General features: G+C 37.1%; 1 protein-coding gene across 10 annotated transcripts in view; it reads left to right on the top strand.

Annotated features, from left to right (window-relative positions):
- The window catches only part of MPPED1 (metallophosphoesterase domain containing 1), a 67,699-nt gene that overhangs the window by 738 nt on the left and 45,629 nt on the right, over positions 1-21,332 (top strand). For 4 of the 10 annotated variants that reach the window (XM_072041654.1, XM_072041647.1, XM_072041650.1 and 1 more), the window contains exons 2-3: positions 13,678-13,941; positions 19,167-19,352. In XM_072041654.1, coding sequence (XP_071897755.1) covers positions 13,790-13,941; positions 19,167-19,352 — 338 coding nt within the window. In that variant the 5' untranslated portion in view covers positions 13,678-13,789. Of the gene's footprint in view, positions 1-149; positions 315-9,085; positions 9,319-13,647; positions 13,942-19,166; positions 19,353-21,332 lie in introns of those variants that run through there. The other 6 variants (XM_072041675.1, XM_072041669.1, XM_072041663.1 and 3 more) reach the window with 5 other exon arrangements.

The following is a 21,332-nucleotide window of genomic DNA, read 5'->3' as shown; positions in this document are numbered from 1 at the left end:
GCACCCTGCTCACGGGGATGGGGGGTGGCCGCCGTCTTGCCCGCTCCCTTCCTCTCCCCGGGGCGCCCCACGGAGCCCGGCCGCCCTCGGGCAGAAGTTAGTTTGTCGGCGGAGTTGTCGCGGAGGGCCCCCCGAGGTGGCACAGCACCCCGTTGTGGTGGGCGAGGGCTCGGTGACCTCCAAAGTTTTCGCCTTGGAAGGAGACCTGTGCCATAAGTTTTTCAGGATCCGTGCTGATCTGCGTGGAATGAGTGGGTCGTGCCACTACCTGGTTCGAAGCAGGAAAAAGAAAAGGCAAAACCAGGGAGGGTTAGGTAGGGATTTCAATGCTTTTAATATATTGCTTGCTTTATACCTGTGGTTTGTGTTTGACTCTTTTGGAAAGGTAACATGGAATACATTTATTAATACATATGCTGGGATGTGGACAACGTAGGAGATAAATCTGGGGAACGTGCAGAAACGGGATGGTTTTTGAACATTCCGTTCTCTTTGGCAAATGATCAATAGTGAAAGATTTCTGCTTATACAATCTATACCTTGACAATATCGTAATTAAGAGATTTGCTCATAATGTCTGGTATTGATAACCACTGCAACTTGAGTTAATGCTTAATAAATTTAGTAAGTAACTTAGATTTAAGAAGTTTGTATATTCTGGATAAATTGATAGCTAGGCAAGATTATTAAACTTTGTGATTGGCTTCTGATCAAGTGAACTCTCAGTTACTCAGGAGAGTATCAGTAGACAGATATTTAAAATACAAGACTACATTTTAAATGTGTATGGCCAAGGTTTGACTACTGAAATGAGAGTATCTTTTGAGAAGACAAGTTAAGTAGTCATTATATAATGGTAATTGTGTTGGACTCGTGCATATTAAACTGTTCCATGATGCCAGGCACCGTACATTCTCTGGCAGTGTACTATACAAATGGGGGGTGGTGGTGGTTGTAATTTTTATTTTACGTATAGGTAATGGCCATTCCATGTATGATACGTACATGAATTGATCGAAATTAATTGCTCACTGTGAAATTTTAATGGTATATTTAAACAGTTTTAGCTTTGCTCTTCTGGTTTTCTTCATTGTCTCAGGCAGTGACAGAAGAATTTCCGATTTCTTGCTTGTACATTATTCCCTCTTTCTCTCCTCTCTCTGTTCTCCTTCAGTCTAATTTAAAGCACAGTAACTTCTGCAAATACCTGTACATATTTACATGAAGAAAAATGCCCATTTTAAAGATAAACAACTCTTCCTGGTAGACTAGAGCAAATCCCTCATGCCCTGTGTGAAAACCTGTTTTGGTGTTAGTTTGTGATGCCAAACAACAAACATGCAAGAATACAAAGATATAGCTGGTGCTCTGATCTTTATTTAAACAGGTCATGGTTTTTATTTAATGCTGTGTGCTCATTACAGAAACTGTCAGCAGGAATGTAAAGCGGACCAGGGTTCTACTTTGGCATATATAGCCTATTCTGACATCAATGTTTCTGCCTCTTGAATTAACGGTTCATAGAGCATGGAGTTGTATATTTATTTGATTGTATTTGTTATAAGGATTTAGGAAAAAATGCCCAGGATATGTCCTTTAAGGAAAGGAATAAGATCAGATCTGCTGCTTCAGGTGCCGTCCCTTTCACCTGAAGAGTTAAACGTGACTGGGCACTTCTGTATTTTAGTAGAACATGTAGATGTGTATGAAAAGCTTACTGTTTTTTAAGTCAGCAAGAGTTTTGCCACTGAATCGGGAGGAAGCAGACTCAAATCCCCTAGAACCAGGTATCTGCTTAGTTGATTATCCAGATGGTTTCTTCTTCCTGACACATGGAAACAGTATCAAATAGTGAATAAAAAAAACCGAGTTTATATTTGAGGATTTCAGTATTTTTGTGCATGACAACAGGTTTCATCTCAAATGATAAATGAACATAGTAAAAATAAATCATGCAGTTCATTTGATTCTTGTTGGACTTCGTTTTGAAGAACAGCAAGCAGTCACATTCAGTGAGGATGTGTAAAGTAATCTCAGGGAAGAGCCTTTTCACATGTTACATTAACATACATTAGACTTTTACAGTGTGCACTGTCAAGTCTCCTAAGAAGACTAAGTATAGTGCTGGTAACTGTAGTTTGCACATACACCAGGTTCTAACACTGTCTGCAGGTAAATTGGGTTTGTGTGAGAGTGTCTGAAGGCAAATTGGTCTCTTATTTCTAACTTAAATACAAGTTTCTGTTTCAATTGTGAATATTCCATGTTTGATTTGAAATACCATCAAGGTTAGTAATGTAAGAGGGTCCTTTAAGGTAACTGGGCTGTTAACCTGTGACTTCTTCTTAGAAGGTCATCCTTTGAGGCTAATGTTATTATAAATAAAATACATGTGAATGTAATGCTTGAATAAGGTTGCAGAATGACAGTCCAGTGTAAGATGCGTTGCAAAAAGGAGCAGAGCTGTAATGATGACTATTCACCTACTTCAGCACTGACCACTTCTAGAGAGTAAAGCAATTCATTCTTTGTGACTGCTCACTGCTTGACCTCCTTGTTGGAACTGTCAACAAGGACGAAAGTTTCGCTGTGATTTGATAGTGGAAATTATATTAGGATTAACAAATAACCATCATGCTATCTATGTAGTAACTTGCAGTTGTAACTGAATTGGGATTCGTTACACAAACCTAAATACAAAATGCTTAGTGTTAGCCATTTAATCACTATTTAAAACGTGAATATTTACCATTGAAGTAAAATTGGCTTTTTAATGTCATTTAAATATGCTATCTATGACCATGCAGAGCCGTACTAATATTGGTGTAACAAGGATTTTTTTACGTATGTTTTTTACTCAGGCTATCTATTTTCAGAGGTGTAATACCTCTGAATACATTTCAATTGCAAGTATGTTCTTTTACTTATTAGATCTTTTTCATTTATACATGTATGTTAATCAGCAGATTAGTCCGTCTAGCAGATATGACTCTTTTCAATGCTATGTCTTATGCAGCGTGCCCTCCTGACCTTTTAAGTTCAGTGTCTCTGCCATACAGCTAGTCCAGCTTCTCTTACAGCAGGTGAGGGTCTTGCCATTCAACCAAAGACTGAAGCCAACAGAGCAGCTGTAGAAGCAACATATGAAGGAGACTGATGGTTGCTGATATTTTGGACTGTTTTTTCTCTGCCTTATTCTAATTGGCTGTTTTGCTCAAGCTCTCTTTGCCAGCTCTTGCAGTCGCTTCACTTTTCTTAATGTGTTCTGTAGCGCAAACATCCTGCATGCCATTTTCTTTGCTTTTTCCTCTTCTCACCTGTGCTGTAATAACCCATCTTCTCTCTGCTGTTGTCTTCTGTGACACTAACCTTGTTTATTCATTCCTTCTCTGCAAAAGAAGATGGAAAGAACATAATGTTCTGTCATTGCATTGATCGTTTTTCTATGTTACTATATTATTGTTTGCCCCTACTCCTTTGTTGAGTTTCTGTACACTGTAAGCTCTTTGGGGCAGAAGCTGCTGTTTGTGCAATGCCTAGCATACATGTAGTTTGTTTTTGGATTTTGGTTGGTCTGTGGACACTCATATAATAATAAATCATAATACTGGGACTATGTCTTTATGTGACAGCCTTCTTTTTGGTTTTGTGGTAAACCAAAAATTTATTACTTAAAGTTTACCTTCACAATTCTGAGATGTATCTCAGTTTTGTCTCTCAGCACATGTACTGAAGTCAGTACATTCTACATGACTACATTCAATACATTCAGTGGAAATTCAGATCTGACAGCACCAAAAATAAAATAATTTCTGGTTTCACCAGGTTGATCAAGTAAGGAACATAAAGGAAAAGGATCTCCAAAAAAGTATGGTGATTTCATTTCACTACTTTGATACTTTCCTCCTAAATGTTTTTTCATTTTGGTCTCCCTGTACTTTTCAACACTGAAATATTTGGCTTTGTTTTAGCAGCTTTCAGGTCAAATGAAGATTTGTAGTTGGCCCAAATAAAACTGTCAAATCAGTTTTTTAAACAGCCAGCAAATCAGATGATGTACTGTGCGTACAGCTTGGAGTCACAGTTCATTGACAGACAGCCCAGTGAGCAATGATCCAATAAGCATTTGGAGCAGGCTGATCAGTGTTTTGCAAGGCGAGAGCTTCCCCCAGAGCTAGCCAAGCTGGAGTGTGCCTTAGTACAACCATTCTCACGAATCTACTCTCAGGAGTAGCCCCTTCAGTTTCAGGGAGAGCAGTGATTTGAAGCATCCCTGTGCGAGAAAGGCACTGTAAGACTGGGTTCTTCTGTTCAGCAAACCAGCAGCTGGACATTTTAGATCTGGTGAATACGCAGAGGTGTCTGACCTGAAACACTCCCCCATCAGGAATGTTTACCTGGGACTACCTCTGTAATCTCTGTCCTCATTCTTTGAAAGAAAGGCTTTCATTATGTTTGTTTCAGTTTCTGGTGGACTCTCTGGGCATGATGTTATGGGCACAAGGAGTGAGTGGTCCAAACAACCATATTTAACATCAAACAAACACATTTAAGTATTTTGTTTTGTATTTTTCCTTTATCAGTCCTGGGGAGGATACCTGTAAAAATAACCAGGGCAAACTCACTGACTCCTTCCCTGAATGTTAATGAGATGACACGAAGGATTTCAGTGAATAAATGCAGCTTGAAAAGTAGAAACAAAAATTATAGGACAATATTCTCAAAGTTTTGTGTCTAAGAGAAAGATGCATAAAACTGTTAAAATTTTGATTGATTCCTTTTAATTATGTAATTATCTCAGAAGTAGCATCACTGTAGGTGTATATACATGTAAGCTGTGTTCTACATTCTGCCTTATGTATGTTGGCATGCCTGTACTTTGGCATTTCATTCAGCTACAGGTATTAGAGTGACTACTTTTATTTTCCCATTCTTGTGTATTGACATAGAGATCAACAACCCTTCAAGACTGGTTAGTGTTAGATTTCTTCCTGAAACAGGAGGAGAATATTGGCAATAGGAATTCGTCCAAAGCTGAGAGATGCTGCTTCACAAAAAGGGAAGACCCTGTGAGCTGTCCTGTGGTATCAAACTGCCCACATGTAAAGCAGCAGCACCAGCCGCTGATGACCTTAGCACAGGGGAGCTGCTGCCTTTCCTGCTGTCTGCTCCAGGGGTGCTGCTCGCTTGCATCTGCCCTCAGCTACCCCAGCACCATGCTGTACACTGCTGACCATTAGCTACTGCTGCTGGTGGCAGACACTGACTTTTGAGTTCTTACCTGGAAACAAACCAAACTGATGGCTGGGATAATCCTCCACTCAGGATTAGGCTTTGTCATATTCTGTTAAAATTTTGGTATCAGAGTGAACAGGCTAAATTGTATGGGATGTATTCTGCCCTCACATATGTGTGAATGATCCAGTCAGCTAAATTCTGTGCATTTATACACAATTTGCAGTGAAATTGGTTTGGATACATTTCTGTGGCTCAGGCAAGTGGATTTCAGCCAGTGGTGCTTGTACAGATGAAGGCCAGGAAATGAGAGTTATGCAAATTCTCACAAAAAGGCGAAGAAAGAGAACAAAGTTCTTCAGTTACAAATTTAAACCTACTCTGTTTTCTTAAATGTGTGTTTCAATACGTACATATTGCTTTTTCTATGTAAATATTTTAAGAGTGTCAAGAGCCTTATCAGAAGACATGCCCAAATTGCAGACTAAAACATAGAATCAAATCACTGCACCCCTAATTTACTCCTATTGGAATGTCCGTTTTTGGTAATTTTTCCAGATAACCAGTATTTTTAGCAATTTTTTCATTAGAATTACTATTATAATTTTAAGACTTGTCATTTTTCTTGTATGAGCCCAGGATTTTCAGTAACAGCAGATTTTGAAATATTGCCAGAGATGAAGGCAATTTTTTTTTAGAGTGAGGAATGAGCTTTGTGGCTTTTAGGTATTTATTTAAAATTTACTTCCTTAGAGGTAATTACTTAAATAGATTAGCTACCTCGGCAAATATTTTGGCATAAATACAGGCAGCATGAAACCAAAATGCTATGTTTTTCAGGGAAGAGACTTGATTTTCCTTAAGAAAAATGTATTCATTTAAATATTTTATCCAAATGTGATGTTTTATACATTCAGGCAAGATCGTTATGTAGGACTACATTAATGCATTTAGCCTTGGCAAATGTTCAGTCTATTTGTAAATCCTGGAGTATTTCAGTGCTTAAATCTAAAATGTATTTGGTACATTGTAAAGTGCATGTTTAAGAAGACAAAGCAATATTATTAGGTTGTGTTTATTTTTTAAATTGAATAAATTAACAGTTATTTGTATGGATGAGAATTTAGAAAATCACACTCCTGATAATTCAAAATAAAATTAAATGTAATTCAAAATAAAATTAAATCTTCATAAATAGAATGCACAGTTACTCTAGTTTTGTGAGCTCAGGTAGGAAAATTTGAACAGGTAATTTAAAATCATACAATCATCATTCAAACTAAGACTAGCTAAGAAAGTTTAAAAGTGGTAACTGCTTTAACTAAATATAGAATTAGATTTCATAAGCAAATGTGTAATTTTGGTGTTTTCTGAACTCATTGATCCATCTCTTTTTCTGGGTGCCAGGTCAGACTTTGGCTAATAGTAGGTACAATATATTTATATTTATTATTATATTATATTCTTATATTTATTGTTTGAAGAAACTCCACAGAAGTGAATATAAGGGCACAGTTCCAAAAGACAAATTATTTATCATGTTTCTTACTTGCTGTGTCTATAAAATCCTTTTATGGCAGTTAAAACTAACAAGTACATTAGTGTTCTTTACTTATATCATAGTGAGAGAAACGTGTATTTTACTTGTGTTTCAGAGCAATGGAAAAAAGCTAATTTGAAGAAAAAAAGTAAATTTCAGTGAAGAATGTTGTCATACTGTATTTGACAGGTCATTATAATGAGCAAAGAAGAATAATATTTATTTTAGCATGGTGAGAAATAACTTTGGGGATTTTTTTATATTTTTTTTCTAGTTCAGGTTAAAGTAATTATAATTAAAGAGAAATAGAAGGTCTTGTTTAAGTCACTGGATCTTTTCACATACAAAACATAGCTCTGTGCCCTGCAGATCTGCAGTTAACAAATATGTTATATGTGATATGTGATATACATGAAGAGGCACTTCGCTTTGACAGGTGAAGCAGGTGATTCGAAGCAGAGGATAGGTCTTGTGTTTCTTTTCATTGAAGTCTATAGGATTTTGAGACATACAGGTAATTGAGAACTATGCCTGCTGTTTTTGGTTATTTGGATGGAAAAAGTTCTGACTTCTGGTGAAAAGATACAGTCACAGGACTGAGTGTTACTGATTGTTACTGAGTGTTTGCAAATTTAGATTCACTAGCAGAAAACCGTCTCAGATGTGTTTTAAAAAGATGATCCAAAGGCCTTAATAAGTCATGAAGATAATTTAACTTCTTTACCAGAGTCCTCTGAAGAAAGCTGAAACTGGAAGGCATGATGCTTAAATTCTCTTTCAATTAAAGATACACCATAAGCAAAGGTTTTTGAAAATGAGGGCCAGAGTACAGCGGCGTGTGTGCTCTAGTTACCAGGTGAAGATTGTGAAATCCATGGTAAGAGTAATTGTAGAGAGGCATTTTAAAGCTTTTATTCTGATATTTGATAAGCATGCACATCAATATACCTACATGTTGTGCCCTGAGAAGCAGGTGGTGCAGTGTATTTTGTCATCTCAGGATACTCACAGAATGAACTGGTGAGTGTGTTCCACCTTTTATGTGGCAGTAAATCTGCATTACAAAAGTCACCCTAACTTAAACATTTATTTGCTCCTTAAAAGCAGAGATTTCTCAGTATGTGTGGCTATGAAGTGAGAGCTGCCCTTCAGTAGTGGTCTTTCCCAATTAGGTCTGAGGCACAAAGGCAGCCCAGGGACATGTGCCAGGCCTGTGTGTGTGCTGTGGATCGAGGACTTGAGGCTTGAAGGCTGTCACCCTGGCACATTTCACCAGAGCTAAACTGACATTTAGAAAAACTAACATTCTCAAATGCCATACTGCTTCTGCAGCTTAAGTGGGGTTAGCTTTCCAAGCACACTTTCTAGGTCCCTGTGTTTGTAAGGTAGAACTCTGTGAAGTTTGTAAAAGGGGTAGATACCTTAAAATGACACCACAGATGGTAAGATGGTAATTTAGATATCATCAAGGAGTCTGATGTTTTTTAAAATATTGTTTAATTCCCATTGTCACTAATTGCAGGTGTGTAACACATTTGCTTTGTGGAAAGAAGCCTTATGGGTGCATATTTTGCTTCAATACATTGCAGTTTTATTTGTTTGCTTTTTAAATGCAATTGGTACAACAAATCATATTCATTTAGAAAGCCTAGTGATCCCATCAGTAGCAGTGTGCATGATTAACCTTAAAATCTACAAGTGTCTCTGTGAACATTTGATTATGCTGCCTTCATTTCAAAGTCTGCAAGTATGTTGAGAGCATTCAGATTTCTGGATTTGTTACATGAATCCAGACCGGTCTGCTAAGGGAAGATTTGGTGGTTCTGGTTTGCTAGGACTTGCATTCAGTTTCAGAAAATGAAGAGAAGAAAGAGGAAAGTGTATCACTCTGGAAAAGCTTTTGGCTGCAGAGTGATTTGCTTAGCTCATCCTTTCCCACAGAATAATGCCTTTTTAGGATTATTTCAGTATTCATTTCCTGATGGCAGAGCTGAAGTTAGCAGCCTAATTCAATTGATTGGCTTCTGTCTGGAGTATGTGAAATGGATATTTTCAATGCAAATAAATAAATAAATTGTTTTTCAGCCTAGTTCTTATAATAAGTAATTGTTTTACTGGGTTCAGTATGTTCACTTAGCACTGGGCTGTCTATAACAATTTGTGTGGGTGGCGGTTAAAACTGAAAAATATTAATTTGTGATAATGAAGCCAAATACTAATGGTTACAAGAATGTTAGGAATGACAATTGAGATCACTGCTGCTCAGTGGTGCTTTTTTTGTTGTTGTTGTTGTTTTTTGTTTTAATAAAGAGCCTACTTCTCTGTGTAAAGGATGATCTGACAGCTTATGAAGAACAGTGTATCATCAGTATGGGGGACAACCTGAACTCTCGATGAAGCTCTAGAAGGGGTTTCTGCTAACCGGTATCCAAGATTTTTAGTGGAAGGTGTCCCAGCCCGTGGCAGGGGTTTTGGACTAGAAGATCTTTAAGGTCTCTTCCAACCAAACCACTCTATCAATCTATGATTTGCACAAGAAGCAGGTGTGTGCCTACACTGTCTATCACAAACTCTCACACTCTTCTTTAAGGTATTTTACTGCTGTTGTCTCACTGGCTTTCCCTGAAAAAAATACGGCTTTGATGTTTTATAGCTGCACGGAGATGCCTTTTTTACTACTACATTTCATTTATTTATTGCCTTCCCAAATCCCAGCTTGTCAGGCTCTCTGAACAAAACATGTTTTCTGTAGCTGCCTCTTTGCCACTGACCTAGTACCAGCATTCTCTTCCTTCTTCATGACATCTCTGTTGTTGGTGCAAAACCTGTCAACTGCCCCTCCTCAGCTCTCTCGGTGGGATGTGCTGTAGTTATGTTGTGCTTCTTGACCTCCAGATTTTTTGTAACCTGGCAGAGGTAAAGTTTTCTCTTTTAATTCATAACTTCTTTGTTATTATCATCATCATAATTTCATCTTGGTTTCTAAATATTGTTTCAGTGACATCTGCTTGAGTCGTGTTGTTTTCAAGTGTAAATTCGTATTTTCTGTTTCTGGAATAATTCTCAAGAAGTCTCAATATTGGTGTTTATGGGCTTGAGACAAAGGGTAGGTGAATGGAGGGAGAAGTGGGGTTGATGGAGTAAGATATGGCAAGGGACAACGGACAAGAGAGTGAGCTGAAGGATGAACGTAGAATGAAACAGAATCTGGGAGTGAAGAAGTGAGATTAAAACAAAGCATTGGCTTGAAATTGAAGAAAAAAGAGAAAATAAGATGCATAAAAAAGCTGGAGAATTCATGTAAAAATAAACATGCCAGCTATACAAGAAGGCAGTGAGATGAAAATAACAGAAATTGCAGGCTGAAAAAGTCAGAAAATCACAATGATTTATGTGAAGACTTAATTCAGCAAAGGACTTAAATATATGTCTGAGTTGAAGCACCTGTCTAGTAATTCCTCAGGAGAGATGGTGTAATCCATATAGTTTATGGCCTGATGCAAAACTTAGTGAAGGTGATGGAGCAATGTCCACTATATACAGTGGTCTTTGGGTCAGGGCTCTTGTGAACCTTTGAGCACATGCTTGAGAAGGCAGCAAGAAAATAATAGATAGAGAACATTCCTGACATCAGTAAGATGGCTTAGCTGATTTAATAGCTTTTTCTCAGTCTGTGATTCTAACAGCCAGGTTTGCAATATTTATTTTAGCATTCATGTTCTTGCAGTCAGTTTTACATTTCCCTGTGTTTCTCTGGCAGACATCCCACAGCTCCATAAGTCTGGGGGAAGAGGATGGTTAGCATGTTGTTGCTGTGGGGATTTGAGTCTTAGTGTTCTGTATTCGTAATGCTGGGCATATAATGTTAAAACTTGCATGCTATAAAAGCAGATAATTATTCCCTGCTACATTTTATACTCTGGTTTGGGAAAGGAAGACATTTCAGAATATTAGAAGAAAAAAAAAAGTTACAGTTTTCGAGACTATTGGAAATTGAAACAGAAAGAGGAGTAATGGGTTATCAGCCAAGCTGGAAAGAGACAGCTTGTTCTGTTGAACACCAATAATGTTTATAGTCAGCCAACCACTTATGCAGGAAAGAAACCCTAGACTGAAAGGTAAGGTTCAAAGACATCTGTGTATGTTTCTGACATGAGCTTGAATTAAGCTTGCTATTGAATTATGTTTATTGATTATGTGTGTTATAGTATCTGGTTTTTGTTTAGCACAAGATATTCATGTGATTGCTAGTTATCTTATTTTCAGTGCAGTATCTGGCTCCTTTTTTTTTCCCCCTCCTGTCTTGGATACTTTTTATGTGTCCAGGGTTGACACTGGGGGACTGTCATTTGGCAGAAGGCTCACCAGTACTGTGGTGGTTTTTTTTTTGTTTGTTTGTTTGTTTCTTTCTTTCTTTCTTTAAGTGAGATGTATCTTTCTATATCCTACATTTTATATGGTGGACTTCTAGGTGAATGTTTGTGGCTAGCATACTCAAAGGCTGGCCTAATGGTGTGATTCACATGATCTCCCGCGTATGAGGATAGATTCCCCGCTTAAAAGAAGTCTTGAGCACTAAATGCTGTATGAGTGCTGTACTTGCTGTGCTTTGCTTCTGTTTGCAAACAAAGTTGGAAAAAAATGTTCTTTTGAGTTAGTTTGCATTGTTAAATGCTATTTTCCCCTTACCCAGAAAAAGGAAACAGAGCTTGAGTGGACATCGGAGGTGCCTGAATGCATCTGCTGCTTGTGCAGTGGATTTGATGTATCACTTGAGAGTAGTCATGAAAGACAGGACCAACAAGGAGGCTGACAAAAGCTGTGTCTTAGCTGCGGTAGGCACTGGGATCTTCCTAAGGCCAAAGGGAGATTCTAGGTCCCACCAGGCAGTGCCTTAATGCCTTTGCAGCTTCAGTTCATCTGTGTGTAAAGTGGGCATAAGCCTTGGTTTATAAAACACAGGGTGTTTTTCAGGTAGTTTGAAATCCTCACATAGAGCCATGGAATCTTAAATTATTAATCATACTAGAGAATATTTCTAGAAGTCACCAGTTCTAATAGTTTCAAACACAAGTAGCTTCACTTGGAACAGTTTACCCCCTATAAAATCTCTGACCTTGCCCATTCAAACTTCTTTACAAATGCATCATGTAATACAGGAAGCTCCTCAGGGAGGGTTCTTCACATCTGCCATCATAATTTCTTATTTCCTAAGTGCAGCGATTTGTACTCGATTATTCTTACAAGAATTATGCCTCCCTTCCCTCCCCCTGCTCTGTCACATTTCGTTGTGCTGCTGCTTGTTCTGTAGCCTGAACAAATCATCTGAGAGTGTTTAAAATCCAAATTTTTATTTGCTGTTTTTCTACCATTTCCTTAACCACTCACTTCTAGGGGAGGGCATGAAGGAATTTGCTCTCATTCTCAGACTGTTTTCCTGTGGGTTGTTACTGACAGCGAGTTGTCGTTATATTACAGCCATTCACCAAGTAACAAAAATGAGCTGAATCTCTCATTCCAGCTTCCTAAGGACAACATTTCCCAAAACAAAAATACAATACCACTTCTTGGAGCACTTAACATCTGTAGTAGTTAGGTGAAGAACTGAAGCCCAGATTTTTAAAGATGCTTAGGTGCTTGTCTCCCACTAGAACTGAATTAGACCTAAGTACCTATAAATAGCTTTAAAAAATTGAGTGAATACGAAGACCTTCCTTGTCCATCACTCTTGGCAGTGGTCCCGTCACAGTGCATCACAGCAGATCAACAAGGTGACGTAAAGAGTCCTTTTTTGCAGAAGATGCACATATCAATCGAATTGCTGCATTCTAGCACGGCTTTTCATGAAATACATCTTCTAAAGCAGATTCCTTACATTGCTAGATGCCCTTGCTTGCATGAAAGTAAATATTTAAGACAGACAACTTTTAAAAAGGACACAACAAAATACTGTAAAAATACCCACCTGTATTCCTGATAATCCATTTTTTATTAAAACTGGAAAATAAAAATAAAATTCACGGTTAAATTACTTTCTGCTGTTTCTAGGGGATACTCTTTACATTCCAGTTGGCTTTACTTTATTGTTCCTATATCCAGTTTCAGTGCCGTTGTTCTAGACTTGCATAACTTTCAGGGAAAATTTATTCCCTAACATAAAACCTGTATGGATTTTACCTTTTTTATATTTAATAACATTTAACTGTGTGTTAGCCTTTGAATCACTTTCTTTTCTAGTGAATTCGGATTCTGGGGCTAGTGCTGTCTAAGAAGAGAATGTGTTTGAAGGGGGGAGCCCTTCATATCTGTATCAGGAGGTTCTTCAGTGATACAACTAAACCAGAAGCATGTGCATGGAAGGCCCGGTTTGCTCGGTTCCTTGGGATATGATGAACAACCACCTGCAATGCATACCCGTACTAAATGGTGGAGATTTTCTGGAGAATTGATTAAACTGATTCTTTTTAAATAACTCACATTTTAGTTATGCACTGGCATGTATTAAGTTTTGGGTTTGAGGTTTTCTTGAAGGAATATGGGGAATAAACATTCAGCAATACAATTGGGAAAAAAAAAATGTGTTGACAAAACTTTATTATTTGACAAACCATTCTGAAGAGTGACTGCCTTGTGTTTTAGATCTGTATTAAATGTCTGAAATATCTGAGCAAGTTGCTCCCTGTATTTTTTTTGCAAGCTTACTTCCTCCACCCACTTCCCACCCCCAACTCAAGTATGTTCATCAAATTGCTGGCTTAGAAAGGTTTGTAATTAGTTCTTTGAGCTGTGTGTCTTCCTCCCTCCATATCCTGCTTTTGATCTTCATCTCCTATTAAATAAAGCAAATCCCAAATAAATTAACTGTCAAACAGTTATGCTCCATCTCTTCAATCTGCTTCTAGGTTTTTCAGAGGCAAGTGCTGCATAGGTAAGGAGATGTCATGGTCTTCTTCCATCAATGTAGGAAGATAGCAGATATGATTGCCTGAAAAAGCAGACCTACCCTGTGCAAGCATGGCTTTCGCCCAGTCACACATTATGGCAGCTAGAAGGCATCAGCATAGTAGACTCATAATTGAAGTGGATGAGTACAGCTCCAACCCCACACAGGCTTTCACGTTCTACAACATTAACCAGGGACGTTTCCAGCCCCCACATGTGCAAATGTAAGTATTATAGTTTTGTTACTGCTCTAGCACAGCCTTCTGAATTGTTATTGCCTTGTTGATGTGGTATTTGATGGACCAGTCAAAAAGAATGCAAAGAACACTGCTTTGCTGCCTTTCTAATAATAATTACTATAGTGATACAAAAATTGGGTCATTTGGAAAATGTAAGTACTTTGTTAAAGGGTGGGAGACAGATCATTCCACTAGCATAACTTTAAGGCATAATAGTATTAAAAAAAAAAGAAATAAACAAAAAGCAGTGGTAATGAAATAAGAGATTGTACAAAGCTGATACTTTCTGCAATCTTAATAGTTGTTTGTTTGCATTATGCACTTACTTATTGATGTAAATAGCTGTTGAAATACCAAGCCCATATCTGTACAACAGATATTGTTTGGTTAGTTATACTACAGCTGCATACAAAGAAAAAATGACATCAATAAGTAAAATGGTGTGGGCACCCATCCGACAACTTACTTTCATACCAACGTGCCGAAGATGCCAAGTGCTTAAAGGGTAATTAAAATAATGTGTTTGTTTCTGACTTCTTATATAATGACAGTATCAGTAAAATTAACTGCTCTAAATGATTTACTTGTAATGTAAGTGGAGAATTATAATTACAAAATGAAACCTGCCATAAAGTTTAAAGCATAAAGGAAGAGCAAAACCATAAAGGAAGAGCAAAACAGTAAAGCTATTACAAATAAATTAAGTATAAAATTCTATGGTAAAATATTTTTATAGGGAATAAAAATGTCTGCACCATTTTATTGTGTTTATTAAAGAGAAATGCAGCCTTATCTTCAGATGAGAAGACTGGTTTTCATTTTTTTTTAAAGGAAACTTTTTTTTCTTCACCAAGACTGAATAAATAATCACCCCACTCACATTTTTGGTATTTAAAATGAATTGATAAATTCCACACATAGAACATGATTTCTGCATTTGAAAAAAGTCAGCAGTTATGAGTGGCTGAATGGTGTGTGACTGTTTAGTGAATGCTTATATACATTCTTTGGCATAAATTAGATACTGTGTTAAAAAAATCTGGAGACTAGCATACACCAGGATGGTGAGCAAACAGTCATTTTTTTGGGGACAGTATATTCGCTTATAGTCTGTGTTTGGGGCTTTTAGGTACTGTTGAAATGCAAACAGTAAAATGAGTCGCGTATTAGCACTGGGAAATATCTTTTGTTTACAGAGCTGGCAAATGGTAGCAAAAGTACAAATTAATGTGGGTTCAGAAATACTTTGATAAATGAAAAAAAACAAATGCAGGTTGCTTTATTTGTCAAAGCTTAGCCATTCTTTGTGCATATTCAGACAGTTCCTGGGCACTCATGAATTTGTTCACCAGTTCTAAAAGCTGAGTGTTTTTCACTGGGCTGAAAATGAGTTATTTATTAGTATATACTTTGAACTCAACAATACTTTGCTTAAATTTATAACCAGTAACAAATCATATTACCAGAGGGCTTAGAAAATCAACTGCATGATGGAAGTTCAGAACCTAGGCAAGTAGTTGAAAATAAGCTATCCTTAGAAAATTGTTCTTCAGAAGAATTTAGCAATCTCTTATGAATGATTAATACCATTGAAAAGGCTTGGGCAAATAGAAGAACAGGCTAAATCAATTGAAACATCTACCACAATCTGACCTGCTCGTTTCTTGGTACAGAAATTGTAAAGAATGTTTCTGAATACCAGCAGGATTGCTTTTGCCTCCTATGACTGAATAGAAGAGTGACAAAGAAGGGAAAAGTATGTACAAAAAGTATAACAAAAGCACCTTTTATTCACACAATTATGGGTGAAATCTTAGCCCTGCTTTAGTCGATGCAAGTTTTGTCATTAACTTCAGAGAGGTGGGGGCTTTGCTCTGCATGTGTGGATAGCTTAAAAGAACTACATTGGTGATGTTACAGGCAATCACATACTTCAGACCTGTTCATGTCTGACCTTGTGTAAACTACTTGAACTGTACTTATTTTTTGTGCTCTTCTTCTGAATTCAATCCTAGAGCTCTTCCTTGGTCCTCAGTGCAGTTCTATATTGTGTTTAATTTTTTAGCATCCATAACATACTAAGAGCACTTTCCTAGTCCCATTTTAGTCCACCATTCCCATGCTTGTGAGATGACTGGGTTGCCAGAGATGAGAAGGGTGATAAATACTGACATTGTTTTCACATCCATCAGTTGTTCCTAGAAAGTTCCTGTCATGTTTCTTTGAGAAACTTTACTAAAGTCTAATGTAAAAACTAACCTTTATTACTGCTTTTTCTCTGAGTTTTTAACTTCATTTTTCAATTTTTCTTTACATTTACCTATTGCTTTGAAGAAAAACAAAAACATTTGCACAAAAATAATCAGATCTGTCTTCCTCTGCTCATGCTGCAAGCAGTGCATTGGGTGTTGGTATGACAGCTGCTGTGGCAACGTGTTACCCAAGAACATGGGGATCGAGCCTTCAGAAATGATTTCCAATGCAACTTAGATGCATTTGTGAAACTTGATGTATGTTTTTACCTATATATGTGTGTGCATATAACTTGAAAATCTGCATCTCTTTTTTTTTTTTTTTAATACCTCTTTTCCATTAATATTCTCTGGCCCACTGCACAGGCTCTGAAAGTTATGCATACTTTAGCAACATGAAAATGCTGTCCATACCTCCCTCCTCCCTGTCCAAACTATAAGGAAAAGCATCAGTATTAGGTGCTGTGTGGGTTGCCATGGTAAGTCTCTTGTTTTTCCGTTCAGCTCCAGAGAAGCAACAAGGGAAATGCATCCCTGACACACAACTTGTGGCTGTGCTGTACTTTGAAAGATTTCAGAGGAAGAAGCAGCAACTGCTTTAAAGACTACCCTATGGTGAAAGGTCACTAAGTGGTCTCTTAAATCAGTCCGTATCCCTGGTTTGTGCCAGGGTAGTATGCATAATTTGAGCCAGGCTTACTGGTATGACCTGTAGCTCACTTTGCCAAGTGCTGGGCAGGGACAGCAATAATCAGAAGTTTGTTTACTGAACCAATGTTTAATCTTTTCAGCTTCAACGGCTGTAGCCAGGGTCAGCTCCCCTTCTTTCTTCTTCAGTTGTCCCAATTCATTTTGATGAGGAACTCTGTGAACTAAATGCAGCACCCTTCAAATAGCTTGTACCTTAAGACAACACTCACTCACTCGTTTGAAACCCACCATCCTCCTTTTTTGGTACCATCCATGGTACCTCCACTCACCAACCATGGGGCTCCCTCTGTGCCATCTCTCATACCTGCAAAAACAGAAGCATTCTTTATATGCAGCTCCATTGTTTGAGGTTGGGACCTGCCATACCTACCCCACCATCTAATTCTTTTCTCATCTTCCCTTCTCCATGGGCCTGTGACCCTCTCACAGCATACATACTCCCTCAGCCACCTACATAGTGTTTGCAGTTGGTGTGTCTCAGGGTCCAAACATTTCTCTCTTTTTCAGATGGGTTTCACAGTTTCCACTGTGTGCATACTTACGTGTATGACCAGCACATACATACTGTTCATTGGGTATGATCACATGGGTATGAACAAATATACTGTGTTCATTAGGTATGATCTGATCACAGCTAATTTTACACGTTACCTCATATTTGGGTATTTTCTTCTCAGAAAATGTCACTTTAGAGAGAATGCTATAAGGTACTCATAATGGTTTCTCCAGTGTCCCTGTACAGGAAAAAAAACCAACTCATGAATAGCTGATGTTTAGTATAATGGCTTAATTAAAAAACAAACAAACAAAAAAAAACCCAACAACACTCCTTCATCCTAAAAGGTGTAGGAAAAATAGTTAAAAAATAATTTATTCATACCCTAGTTTTGTAGTTGTGTTGTAGAAAATGCTGAGTTGTTTTTTTGTTGTTGTTGTTGTTTTTTTTTAATATATAACATAATTTGAATGTTTTAGATTTTATTCACTTGTCTAGTGAAGTTTTCAGGAACACCTCAGTTTACCTGTCTATAAATTTAATAGAATTATTCTTTGACTTAGTGAAAAGACCATGTGATTAAAAATGATTATGTTACGTCTTTCAAGTAATAGTTTCTATTGAAAACTACCTGAGTCAGTAGACCTACTGACTCAGGAGTAGTATTATTAATAAAAATCTCCTAACTTTTTTTGAGAGTTTATTTAGATAACAGTAAGATCCTGAATTGAAGCACAAGCAGCAAGGCATGTATTATATACTGTAACAATAAACAAAACAAAACTATTATTGTTTCTCTTTTCAAAATAAATGTTTTAAACATAAAATAATTCATAACATTTCTGTATGCCTCTTTGGTTTCTAGTGACATAAATATGTCTTCTGCATCTCTGAATTTTTGATTTTATTTCACCAGAATTCCCTAATTGGAATAGCAGATATGGTTTACCTGCATATAGATACATTTACTTCTAAATATTGTAACAAAATATAGATTGAGGGTATAAAATTGAATGAGTTGGAAATAAGTATGACTGATATTGCAGAGAGGTGTTCTCTGCTTTTCTCTCCTAAGTCATAAGTAAGTCTCATCAAGTTGGGTCAGATCTTTTATTTTCCTCAGCTTAGAATAGCGAGATTGGTCTTTGAACAATGGAGCCTCAACCCTCACAGCGTCTGATTTCATTTAGTATAATTAAGCCCGGAAAGTTGCCACATTTGTCCTGACAGTAGTCAGGCTTGAACGTAAATTTACAGTTGTTGTCAGGAGTGTTCTTATCTTGTTTTGCATTACCACACTGAAACATATCTCCAAAATGTATTAATTAAATTTGTTATAATTAAAAAAATGCATTTAAATATATTTGTGTTTCTAAAATAAATCTTTTCCCCGTGTACCGTGTAATCATATTTAAACAATGAAACAGGATAGCACAGTTCCTTTGAAACTGGCAATGCCTTTGATTTATTTGTATTTGTTTTAGAGTTGCTGCCATAGTTCAATCTCTTTTCCTTAATCTCTTTAAATTAATACAGCTACCCAACAAATACTGAAAATGTTGTGATGTGAACATCAAGAATTTTTACACCTCCCATTAGTGATAGGTTTGTTTTAATAAATCCCTTCCACCAGACATATCTAGAAGACTGTGTAGTCTTTTGTAAAGGTAAAAATTGGTATTAGAATTGCAAAGTAGACACTAAGAAGTTCGTAAGTACTTTATAACCTTGTTACGATGCATTTCCTGCAGGGTTGATCCAGTACCCCATGATGCTCCCAAACCTCCGGGATATACTCGATTTGTCTGTATTTCTGATACTCACTCGAGAACTGATCCCATCCAAATGCCATATGGAGATGTGTTAATACATGCTGGTGATTTTACTGAGCTGGGACTTCCTAGTGAAGTAAAAAAATTCAACGAGTGGCTAGGTAGGTATTGAATTCTGTGTGGATTTGAAAGTAAATTTGTTTACTGAATGTATCTGCCCTTCTGCATCCCAGTAAAAAACATTGTGCAGTCAGGAATGATTAATATTAATTTGTCTTTTAAATTTGAATGGCAATGAGAAGGAATCACATATTCATTTATTTATTTATTTATTTATTTATTTAAACAAGTATTTTTGCATTTTTCCAACTGAGCAAATAAGATTTGTGAGACTATTCATCTGTTCTGCCTTCACACTCTGAAGTGTACATTAAGCAACTTTGTGGTGTTAGCAACAATTTAAGTCAGTAGGCCTTTAATGATTTACACAAAACCTCTTACATACATTGTTATGGCTTCACTTCCCTGAAAAAAAAAAAAAAAAAAAGTTGTTGTGACAGAAAACATTTGTCTGTTTGACCCCAGAGGCTCATAGTTTTTTTATCTGGGGCTCAGCTGCACCACAGTGATGAATTACAAACAAAGCAAAACGTGTGCCTGTGGTTGCTGTCTTGGATGTAGCAGACCAGATGTAGATGCCTTCTGTAGGCAACTGTTGGCATTGGTAACTGAAATTCTGTTCCACTGGGCAAGAAAGTGGTGATTTACATGTGCTTGTGGAGTGTTTTGTATGTGCTAAAAAAAATGTCAGTAAAAACTGGAAAGAATACACTGTATCCAGACAAAAACCCCGATCGGTATTGTTATCAAAAACAGGGTGAGAGGAAATGAAGGACTTGGGAAGAGTAAGGACAGAGTTTAAGAGTAATGGAATAAAATCTGTTTTTATATTGGTTTTCTTTCCTTAAGTTAATGCATTTTGCATTTTCCCTTTTTTTTTTTTTTTCATCCTGTTAACAGCATTCCACACTAGAAAGTCACAAAGCTGACAAACACATGTATGCTGAAATGGGGTATAAAAAAAAAATCACAATTTAAGCAAATATTTACTAGCCAATAATTATTAGTTAAGACTGATATTTACTTCAGCTTGGAAACCTAATAATATGCCCAACATGGAGCAACTGCATTGTTCTATTGCACTCAGGGGCAGCCTGTGGGGGTAGCACACTCTGCTCTCTCTGTCCCTCTGCTCTGTCTCTGTCCCCAAATAGAGCAGGTCTGCTGTACAACAGAAAGCAAATAATCCTATTTCGTAGGTCTCTACCATGTATTATACTTAAAATAGCATAGAAAGATATACAAACCATATGGTTATCCATTCTAAAGTATATCCATTTTATTTATCTGCTAGTGTTGGAAGAAAAGTGCTTTGGGACATGCTAGCAAGCAAAGGTGGGGCTACACACATTACTCACTGAACAGTTTTTGTCTTCCTAGTTCTCCGTCTGCCTCCCTGCTGGTCACAGCTGTACAGTGTTCTGAAGAAGTCCTTAAACTGAAATCCTCTCAGTTTGGTCAAGAAATTTCCCAAGGCATTTCTGCGATGGTCTCTTCATCATTTTTATTCCAAACGAAGACCTATTTTTCTGACTTTTCAAGGCATCCTTCCAATTTCGTGGTAGCATGCAGTTTGGGAAAAGGTGATCTGTGCAGTTTGGGATATATTTTTGCAAGAACATCTCTGAGATATCTGAGTTTAAGCAGCAAGAGATCTTTCTAGCTCATTAGCAATTAGAAAAAAATGGAAAATTTCACTATTTTTTGAATTCTGAAAAATGCAATAGAAGAATAGTTTGGAGTCGCTAAAGAGCTAGCATTTCAGCTAGCATTTAAAGCTTCATTTCTGTTCAAAAGTGTAAGCTTTTTTTTTTTCAATTATGCTCAATAACATTTTAAAATGAAAACTTTAGCTATTAAATGAACAATTTATGAATTCACAAATACTTTCAATGTTTGCAAAAATCTGTAGTGAGTGGTAGAATGGTTAAAAGTGTTCTTTTTAAAAAGAATTTTCAAAATTTTTGCAGGTTACCCATTTTGCTGTGAAAGGTGCTAGTCCCTGACAGTTTGGATTTTTCTAGA

Source organism: Anas platyrhynchos, chromosome 1 (genome assembly GCF_047663525.1).
Source record: "Anas platyrhynchos isolate ZD024472 breed Pekin duck chromosome 1, IASCAAS_PekinDuck_T2T, whole genome shotgun sequence".
Lineage (NCBI taxonomy): Eukaryota > Metazoa > Chordata > Aves > Anseriformes > Anatidae > Anas > Anas platyrhynchos.
Note: the sequence above shows the minus strand (reverse complement) of the source record. Positions and strands in the feature narration are given on the sequence as shown.